At 37.1% G+C, this 11,441-nt stretch overlaps 1 protein-coding gene across 1 annotated transcript in view; it reads right to left on the bottom strand.

Annotated features, from left to right (window-relative positions):
• Positions 1-2,073: 2,073 nt before the first annotated feature.
• Positions 2,074-11,441, bottom strand: part of LOC126458507 (clavesin-1-like) — a 217,519-nt gene continuing 208,151 nt past the window's right edge. Inside the window, exons 7-8 of the mRNA XM_050095601.1 lie at positions 4,176-4,320; positions 2,074-2,362 (exon numbers count right to left, since the gene is read on the bottom strand). Of these exons, the coding sequence (XP_049951558.1) occupies positions 2,301-2,362; positions 4,176-4,320 (207 nt within the window). The 3' untranslated portion in view covers positions 2,074-2,300. The remainder of the gene's footprint in view (positions 2,363-4,175; positions 4,321-11,441) is intronic.

The raw sequence follows: 11,441 nt of genomic DNA, 5'->3' as shown, positions 1-11,441 counted from the left end.
AATATAAACATTCAGGGGAAAGTTGCTTTACTCTTAAAAAGTTATTTAGTGGCAAATAATTGAAAATGTGACAAAAAGTATAAATAAAAATTACAAATCTAGTTGTATTACATTTTTTCCATTCTTAACTTACACATCTTCAAAATTAAAGTGATGGTACAAATCTTCTCGCTGTGACATCCTTTGAAAAATTTGGTCTTCTTACTTGGAATGAAAAGAGAATAAAAAATCAGGCCTTTATCAAACTCAACAGTAGGGAAACTTAAAAATAGTTTTGTTTTTAAGAGAATGATCTTGTATTTGAAAAAAGATGAGATCTCCAACCCCATCTAGCCATCTTAATGTAGGTCTTCTAAGGTTGTATAAATTACTTCAGGTAAATGCAATGATGGTTCTTACTATTAGGACCCACAGACTATCTGCTTATTCTTGTCAAACTAGATTTGCAATAAAGCGAATGTCTGTATATATGACAATTCTTTTGTTTTTAAACTCTAATTCTGTAACTATTCATGCGTGCTTTTAAATGTGATCCACAGACGAATAAAACTATTACTACTACAATACTTACCTTTGTTGTCCTTGTGATGATGTGTATTCTATTTGACAATTACAATAGGAAAGTTCAGATAGAATGTAAATAATTTAGGAGTAAAAGGGACAACTCATCAAATAGCAGAAGCATGGAGTTGTGAACAGGCTCACACAAAAGAGAAAGAAAACTTGCTAGCTTGTAGCATAACTCCTTTGTTGAGCTAGAGTACAAAAGCAAATGATTCATTCAAAATGTGGCAAGTTTTCTCTCTCTTTTGTGCATGCTGACAACTCAACGCTTCTACTATTTGATTAGCAGTGTCCTTTTCTCCTAAATTATTATCAGTTACTGTAAAATATGCATCCTGACACTTCCATAGCTGCATAAATACTAAAATTCGACTTATAATTAACTACTGCTTCTACAGTAATTGGGACTGTATGGTTTACACATTAGTTGAGCTATTAGTTCAGCTACAGGGAAGTTAAATGTGTTAAAAGCTGCACATAGTGTACTTGATACTGACAAAAAAAAATCATTTGCCCAGGGCTTGATGAAACTGTTATGTTTAAATAATATTATCATCACAACTTGTGAGTCTAAGTGCACCTCTGAACTATTAACTGGTGAATATTTCCAAGCCTGAGATGGTATAAATTGAGATTTGTGGTGATTAAGCAAGTTCTGAGATTTATGAAAATGAGGTCCAAAATTTCTAAAGGATAAATTTTTAGAATGGGCTGTTCCACTCACTCGTCATATCATTACTTGGTTTCTTCAGGCACTCTGAAATAATGAGGTATTTGAAATCATGTGTAATGGTTCATTTTCAATATAATCATTTTATAACATGAGTGAATCTTTCTCTGGAACTGTATGAGAAACACTAATGCAGTGTACATAATTGAACAGTTTACTGTACTACTTAACAACAGCAGATGCAATATAAATTTTCAGTATATTTCAGTGATACTCTACCTATTATTTCATTTTTTAATTTAATTTTTATATATGTATGAGATAGTCTGGAAATGAAACAGTAACAAATGCAAAGAGCATTTTTCATTTGCATTCATTTAGAAGCATTTGAGAACAATTTTTTTTTTTTTTGAGACTTAAATACAGAATATTTCTGGTTTGTAAAACCTTAAAATAACCAGTGTTACAAAAAACAGAGTTTTCCTGTTGTTATGACAGTGGTGGTGGTGTAATAATGCCATATAAGATATGAATAACTAAAACTGATTTTTGGCTGCAATACTTTTTTATTTAAAGAACAATTTAACTCAGCTGAGAATTATTCTTATGGATCATTACCAAATGTGTTTCAAAATTTTAACTTTTTTCCCTGGTATATATGCTGTCCACCTCCACAGACAGTGTACTGCTGTTCACTAATAAACTGACATTCCATTCGAAGAATTATGATGCCTTACAGGGGTCGTATCATGTAATATGTAATATGGCTGTGGGGTAACTGTCACTAAGAAATTAATTTGGTAGTAGGGCTGAGTCTGTATATTTACAATTCAAACTGATTTTTACTCTCATTAAATATTTATTAAAATACACTTGTAACAAAATTACTTATACTCAGTATAATACAAAAATTAAATTTACAAAAATCAGGCACACTTGGCAATGCAGGAAAAGATTCATATACAACAGTTGCAAGACTAAGATATATAGATAAGGCACTACTTAAAGGCACTTCAACATTGGCCAGCATTGACTATTGTACAGTAATTGCTAAAACATGTTGAACTCAGGAAGAATCTGATGGGAGTTCTTCCTCATCTCCTCTTGTGTACCCAAGGGACTTCAGCTCTGAAACACAATTTACACTGTAGTTAATTAAGGTACAATGATGTGAAATCGGGATAATTGTTATTGGGAATATTTCCATTTGAAATTTACATATTTTAAAAAACTTTGTCTCCAAATTGTTTGTGTGTGTGTGTGTGTGTGTGTGTGTGTGTGTGTGTGTGTGTGTGTGTGTGTGAGAGATGGAGAGGTTTCATATTAACATGGTGCAGCATCCAGTTTAGTGATATGTATTAATACTAGAAGAATGACTCCCACTCATGCAGTGACTGAGTAGTGCTGTTGATTAACAGTAGCAGAGACAAAGTAGCATGGGCAGTGCTGGCAAGAGATGGGGTGAATTAGGCAAGCAACACAGGATGAATAAATGTTTGGCAAATTAATAAGTGCTAAAGGATATTTTTTTAAATCTAATTTGGTGATGAACTTATTCTGGACCACTCTCAAATGGACACACAAAATTACATTTACAAAATAGTTATTTGAAACTGAAAAACAATGTTTTTCATTGACAGTTAGTGTAGTATAGAACTTGTGATAAGGAATATTCATTTGGGCTGATTTCGTCTACTCACTGCAATTATCTGCATTCAACATCTCTTATTAGTTCAGAAAATTTAATAATAATAAAAATTACTTAATAATACTTAGTTTACGTTTGTTCACATTTTTATAGCATACAATAGCGCTGCACTTGCCTTGCAGATGACACTGTTTTGAAGATGACTGCAGTTGGCTTTAAGCAAACAGTCTTCTTGAGAACTAAAAGTGTTCATAGCCTAAGGAATCAAGGTAGCTATAAAACAGCAGCAGCAGCAATGAACTATTACTATTATTATTCACTGGCTCACTGATTTCTACCCATGTAGAGGCCTTTGAAAATTCAATTTTGAGAAAGACTTTTGTAAATGTTCTCCAGTACTTAAGAATTAGTAATGCACAAAATACTACCTACCTTACAAGGGAGCTGTACTTTGACATTAATAATAACAGTTGTTGTAAGTAATAACAGGGAAACTTGTAAATTTAGTAGACACTTGGCTCCAGAATTTATTGAGCTATTAAAATATATTTAGAAATATTTCTATCATTTACGTCCCAATTGTGTTTATATAGATGCTCATAGTCAAATCTGAGAGAGCTGCAGAAGTCACATGGACCTGGAGTCATGGAATCACACACTGATTGCAAGAACAAATCTGACCAACAATTGTACCAATAGACTGACAGCTAAGGAAAATGAAGCTTACTGTTACTAAAAGAAACATTCATTTAGATGTGTTTCATGAGAACCTTTCTTGTCATCACATGTAACATCTGATGTCTTCGTCATGTGAAAAGAAGTATTTTGGCTGCTTGTAGTGTGTGTTTTTATGTGAAGAATAATTTACTTTGAAAGAAAAGTGTCAGTAGTTATTTTAATTAGATTTTCTGAAGATGCACTTTGATTCACAAGAGATGATCCAAAACACATTAATAATTGTTTTAAATACATAAAAAGATAGAAGATTCTTCTTCAGAACCAGAGAAATTTTGTCCACGGTAGCAGTGGAAATTATGTTTTAGTACCATACAATAAAAATTTTTGTAAGTTGTTAACAGCTGTGTTTCCACTTAATTATGCAATTAGAAGAGGAAGAAAGTTAACCTTAATCTATTTATTCATTTTACTTTCTTTAAAATAAGTTTAGAAAGTAACAAGAAATAAAATTTTATTCTATGGTTGTAGCACTTACAGTAGAGAGTTCCTCAAGTCATATCCAAGGAAGAAGGGAGGGAGAAGACATGGATGCAGTGTTGTGTGAAGAGAACTTACCCTTGATGATCAGTGGGTTTTGGCTGAGTGAGTCCATCCACTGTCGGTAGGAGTACTCTGGCCTTGTGCCGCCATACTTCTCGGGCAGGAACTTGGGGTCAATGTGCGCATGTAGGCTCTCCAGATTGGATCCATGTATGTGGATCTGTAACAGCCAATAGACAGTCTTCCTTCAATATTCATGGTTATGGCCCTTAAAGAGCTTGATGGTGTTGGGAATGTCTCATAAGGCCATTGTTTGTTAAACTGTATGTGAAATGTAGAAGTCATGAATTAGTGGTGTGAGATGTATTCAGTTCAAAACCAACTATGTGGTGATGAGGTAGTGCAATTAGGTCTACAGAAATTTGAAGTGATGTGATTCAGGAAGCACTTAAACAGCAGTTAATTGCTTTTCTTACTGCCACTTGTGATTCTTATACCTAGTTCACTAGAATAGTAGGAACTATTATCCCGTAGAATATGACAATGTAAGCTGGAGATTTTCATTCCTTGCAACTAGTAAGTACCAATTTAACAGAATTATTAGTTTTTGTTAATTATCTTTGCTTTCAATGTCATGTTAATTCATGTTTTATTACTGATTTAATTAATTCCCCATGTTAGAGCATTTAAGTATCTTGGTAGTATGATCAGTGAAGACTTGAAGTGTAAATTGGGACATCTGGATTGCTAAGGAGCAAATTACTATCTGGCAAACTAGAAAAAGGCCTAAGGGAAGGCTTGGTAAGTATTTTGTCTGGAATGTGGCACTCCCTGGGACAGGAGTGTGAACACATACAAGAGGGTGATAGACGTGAGACAGTAATAACAGTGTTGTGTGTGTGGCCGAAGAGTAGGAAAGAATACTTGGTAACCAATTCAGTGAGATATTGCAAAGAGATAGTACTGAGTTGACAGCTATTTCTTTTAATTTGATAAGATAGTAGAAAGTGAGAGAACATCATTTTAGGTGAAATGTAAATAATAATGGACAGAGGTCAATAAGATCCACTGGTGTGATGTACTACAGCTACTGACAGTCCAACATTGTCTTTTGCTGGGATGACAATATTTTACTTTTACAGCAGTTTAAAATACATTTATAATCATACTTCATGTAAGGCCTAGTTAAAGGTTGGTACTACAGCATATGCACATCTATGTAGGATGGGGAGAGGGGATGTGATTTCCTAAGTTCACAGGTAGAACCAGCAAACAATAGGAAGTTGAGCAAAGGAAGACAGAAAAAGAAAGAAAAAGAACCTCAATTAAGAAAATAAACAGAAGACTGGCTTATTTAACATAGGTGCAAAGGACTGAAAGAATCATCATTCTCTCTAATTACAAGCTCATGTAGCCATAGACTTCAGACCTGTGTTCACAGTCATGGTACTAAGTGAAGTACTGCTAACTTTGATTGAACACTTCAATTTTATACTGTGTAAATCATGATGTTGTCAAAGTTAAAAGAGCTTGTCAGTTTTTAGTTCCTAAACTAAGAGTATCAGACATCATCATTTCAAATTTTTGGGCAAATTCAATTTCTTGGATTTGCCAAATACTGACCCCTCCAGATTTGAACCCTGAATCTGTTCCTGTAACACTAACATATGTAATCATTTGGTCATTATACATTATGGTGGACTGATCTACAAGTAGTAGATGAATTTTGCCCTTAAGCAGAAAATAAGTGACAAGGGCTGAAGTTAAAAGAATATAAAATGATGTCTGGCAATAGCAAGAAAAGCATCTCTGGAGAAGAGAAGTCTGCTAACATATTGTTTAAATTTAGGTGCTAGGAAGCCTTTTCTGAAGGTATTTATCTTATGCGTAACTTTACACAAAACTGAAACATCGTCAATAAACAGACATGAATGGGCCAAAAGCTTTTTGAATGTGATGCTACAGAATAATGCAGAAGGTCACAGAGATATATCAGGTAATTAATGAGGAGGTACTGAATCAAACTGGAGAGAAGATTAATTTTATGGCACAATTTGAGTGAAAGAAGGCATCAATCAACAGAATATGCACTGAGGCATCATGGAATTGTTGATATGACAAGGGATGGAAATGTGGGGGGTACAAATTGTAGAGTGAGACCATGACTTGAATACAGTTAGCAAGTTGAAATGAATGTAGGTTGCAGTAGATATGTGAAGGTGAAGCTTGTGTAGGATAGACAACTGTGGAGAGGTACATCATACCAGTTTTCTGACAGAAGATGCAACAACACAACATTGTTCTTCACAAAATGAAAGCCTTGTGGCATCATCCAGAGATTGCAATGCCACACCAATCAGCTGCAACCAATGGGAGACACTCCTGAAGACATGCCCTTCATCTCAGTATAGCAGTGGCTTCATGCTTAGGCCAAGCATGCAAGAGCTCTCTCCAGTTTGTGACCTCATCTGAAGTACTCATCATAGTGCAGAACCAATGAGTTGCTAAAGTTTCTGATGAACTTTTAGTTTAGGAAATGTTGGACATTGTACCTCAAGAGGACAGTTTGTTAACCTGTGCATCAAATGATGCATACATAGTCAATGACAGTTGTAAATTATCCAGTATTCCCGTGGCAAAGAAGTGTATCAGAGTTAAATAAATAATTTATTAATTAATGTAATAAAGTCAATTAATATTTCTTGAGTTCAGTTCTTATGTGCCATCTCACCAAGCAATCAAAAAACCCATAGTTATGGCCAGACGAAAGTAGTTTCGCTTGGTCATAACAGTCCTACATATAAAAATTCCTGGTGTTGATATGGAAAAACTATGATGGATCCAAGATGTGCATAAACTGATCATGAAGTTCATTATACTCTTTTGAGAGTGTTGTTCTGCTTCATTACACAGTTGCCTCCCACAATATACCAAAAGATGAAGCAGAAAATTAGGAATCTCCACAAACTCTACATACAATTGGGAAAATAAGTCATCAGTCACTGCTATAAGTTACCCGATTGTAAGGCACTAATTAAAATACCAAATGATAAAGCTCATTGTCAACAGGCTTGTATCCATACAACAGGTAGATAACTCTAATAATCTCTGATAATTACAATTGTGCTCATGCAAATAGTAAAGGGTGGGTCCCACTGAAAAATCCATGACTGATATCTATTCTTGGCCAATGTGAGTTGCAGTCACCTCTCTAAAATTGTGCCATCTACATCTACCATAGTTCCTTCCTTCAATATTCAGCACAATGTATGCAGCAGCTACTTAATGCAGCTAAGGAAACAGCTGCTTTTTTTACCGAGTAGCACCTTTCTTGCTAGTCATCACATCCACATTTACACGCTTTTCAGTGGAATCTGTTAACTCTTTCAAGCAATTGGCTGTCCAGTTTGTAGGGATGGAACAGTCACGTAGGTTCAGTTGTAGCTAAAAGTGGTGGATTTCAGCCCACTGCCAGAATACTATGAAGATGCAACCAGTCTATAAAGAAGATTGCTTACAAGATAATCAGGTGACCAATCTTACAACATTGCTCAAAAGTGTAGGACCCATACCAAACAGGACTAACAGGGGATATTGAATACATACAGAGAAGAGTAGTGTGGAAGGTGACAGGTTTGTTTTACCAGTGGGAGAGTGTGACAGATACTGAAGAACCCAGAGTGGCAGATACTCTGAAATAGATGCAAACTATCCCGAAAAAACCTACTTACAAAGTTTCAAGAACCAGCTTTAAATAATTGATGTAGAAGGATACTACGACCCACTACATGTCACTCCTTTAGGGATCATGAGAAGAAGATTAGATTAATTGCAGCCTACATAGAGATGTTTAAACAATCAATTCTTCCTGTGCTCCATAGTTGAATGGAATGGGAAGAAGCCATAACAATTAGTACAGTTGGATGTGGGAAGTCCTCTCTGCCATGCATTTCAGACTGATGTGCCAAGTACTGATGCACTTGTAAACAGAAGGCACAGCAAAATAACTTTTAGATATACTTCCTTTGGAATAAGATGCATTTATGCATGAATGAATGAAGTTATAGAATATAAATGTATGAAGAATATAGAGAAAACCAAGTGCAATAGTTGAAGCACTGATTATACGTCTACTCGGAATGAAGAAAGAAATCATTAAAAAATGGACGTGCATTCAGAAGGAAGAAGACAAACCTCCATCCACCGAATATACAGATGTGGGTTTCCAAAAGAAATTCTGCAGGTCAGGAAGCCGCATCAATAACGCTAAGACAGCTTCACGACCTAAGGCTGTGGTCACAGTGGCGCCGATATTGGTGGATTCTGCATATGGCCGACATTGGCTGGAGACAGCCGATTTTTTCACATCAGTACACCACTATGTGCGCAGTCACACCGTAGCTGATCTTATCTTCCGAATGTACAGACTTCAAAAGACAATCGGCAAAATTCAAATCAGTTTGTTTTCTTCAGTCAAATCGACAGATGTTCTCGCACACTAAATATGGAGTGTGAGAAACTGATTGTAGTCTAAGAAAGAGTGAGTTTGTGGATCCTGAGAATGAAAGTATCGTAATTGGGTTATAGCTTGGAATCTACGGATCGAAATCGCGCGTTTGTTCGAAACCTTAAATATGCAAAATCTTTATTGAAAATTTTAGGTGTAGATTATAACCTCAAAAAATAATTTGTTCAAGAGAAAAGGGTCGCGTATCTTATATGCGTATCACAACTGAAGCGTACTGGATCTTTTTGTGGTAGGTTGCCATTAGTTGTCTACAAATTATTACTACTGCTAACTGGTGTTTTATGCCAGTTGGGTAGCGATTCTGTTAATATGAAGTAGTTTGCAAATTTGGAGACTATGGCGGTCAATCGAGGCCCGTACGCATGGTATCTGGGTACCCCAGAGCCAGAATGCGGTCCGCTAAGTGCTCCTCCAGGACATCAGACATTCTCCTGCTTCAATGGGTTCTTGCATGAACAACATCTTGTCGAAATCAGGGTCACTTTGGATAATGGTGATGAAATAATCTTCCAAAACCTTCACGTACCGTTCGGTAGTCACCATGCCATCAAGAAATATCGTACCTATTATTCCGTGACTGGACATTGCATAACACACTGCCACCCGTTGAGGGTGAAGAGACTTCTTGATCGCGAAATGCGGGTTCTCAGTCCCCCCAAATGAACAAAATTTGCTTATTGACGAATTCATCCAAATGAAAGAGGGCTTCGTCGCTAAACTACACCATGCATACATACTATCTCCCATCATGCCCCGAGCCCAACTCTGCAGTTTGAATGCAAACCGTTCAGAAGTGATGACGATTTTATTTCATATAGCTCAATAATTGTCACCCAGTATTTTTTTTTAAAAAAAAGAGGACATTCAACATTCTGGCCATTACCCGTAACTAATGTACAAGCATTTCACATTTGCAGTGGCTTATCTGCCCCTACCATTAACCTGTGATCTTGCAATGTTAATCACTTAAATATGTTATCTAGAAAATGTATTCCCGAAACTTCATTACCCTACATTAATTGCTTTTTTGTGTTGCGATTTGTTTCGTCTTTGTAACCAAAAAAATCTTAAACTTCATTTTATTTACGATTTAATAATAAACTTGTCACAAAACTTGTGAACTTAGAATACACTGAGTGCTTATGACAATTCTTATGTTAATGCAGACACGCATCATCAAACAGACAATCGCTTTACAACACTCGTTTGTACTAATCACATTACTGTACTGAAGATCTGCAGAAGTCACAGTTTACATAATACTAGAGTTATTTTGCTTATTATTGGTAACATACACATAAATCGGTTCCACCTCGTCCATGGATGATCTGGTCACCACTAAGTCCTTTAGGCTCATTTTAAACTGCACGTTATTTGTAGCTGAACTTTTTATGGCTGCTTACAAGTGTGTGAAAATGTTTGTTCCTAAGACATTCCAAAGCTCCCTTTCTTGTGCGTGAACACTTGCTACAAGACAGAATATTTACTTGTGCTAATTTTCCGGTGAATAACGTGCCCCGCACGCCGTTTGTCCTATAACCCTTAACTGTCCCTGGATGTAAGTGGCTAATTGAAGGGCGTAATGGCGTTACGCAGTGCATTAACATACCAAATAGGAGGTCGCAGGTAACAGCCGTATTCATTAACGGTTCTTGCTGAGTCAACGACCTCGGAGCCTTAAACCCGCACAACGCCGCAGAGTAATCCAGACGCACATTTGTTTTGTCTATGAATACAACACGCACGTCATGCTGAGACTACTTGTCCAGACAACACCACCTGCAGCCCGGTGGCATTATTACCTGCGAGTCCCGTTACAACACACTGGCCCCAGGCGCGGCGCCTCGCGTCTGACGTCACAGCTTCCTGCTCTGCAGGTTTCGCGTATTTGGGACGCTGACCCATCGTTATGCTTTTCGTGCTGGTCCATCTGGACGTAAATGTGTGTGATCCACAGGGCAGGTCACTTACGTTCTGATACGAGGAAGAGGGGCCCTAGAACTCGTAGCATTCTGGCTGGCACCGACCGGCCGTCACCGTCGCCGAAGTTCGTCTGAAAACGTCGGCCGTCATAATGGTCATATTGCGTCTGATCGCCATCAGATTTCGGCAGGGTCAAGAAGGTTAGGTTAGGTCAGGTTACGTTATAATCTATTTTATTTATAAAGTATGTTAGATTTTAACCTCTTAGGGTGGAATGGATACCAGGAGGCTTCTGTCCTTGGATAGAAGTGCTGCATAGCGGCTTCTGCTACTAAAGAGGCGCCAAATGCATGTGAATGAGCTTTCCTGTCTCGTAAATAACGTGGCTAATACTGCACACTCTGTCCTAAGTTATCGGAGTAACAAGGCAGGTTTTACGAATATATGGGATGACGTGAGAAACGGTTACATTCTTGAGACAATTCGTGGTGACCTTGAAAAGCAAATTATAAACACACTGTTTCGCAGTATATGTTTAAAGTTTTGCAGGCGTACGTCAATAAACCTTCAATGATTGCCATTTAGCACACGTGTGAAGGACAAGCCTAAAGTGTAGCATAACATACTCTGAAAACCATTGCTGAGCAGGAAACAGCCATTCAGGAGGTCGTCGACACCATCGATGTCCCGACACTTCAGAGGGTCAGGCAGAATTTCGCTATTCGTCTGAGCCACATCACTGCCAAAGATAGCAGGCATATCTGTAGTGACGTTTACATGTTGAATAAAATGTGTGGGGTCGCAGTTTGCAACCAATTTACGTTTTTTTTCCCATATAGTTCAATAATTGCACCCTGTATGCACAATGCTTCCTTTAAGGATTTTTCGCT

This window comes from Schistocerca serialis, chromosome 2, assembly GCF_023864345.2.
Source record: "Schistocerca serialis cubense isolate TAMUIC-IGC-003099 chromosome 2, iqSchSeri2.2, whole genome shotgun sequence".
Lineage (NCBI taxonomy): Eukaryota > Metazoa > Arthropoda > Insecta > Orthoptera > Acrididae > Schistocerca > Schistocerca serialis.
This window is presented reverse-complemented; position numbering and strand designations above follow the sequence as displayed.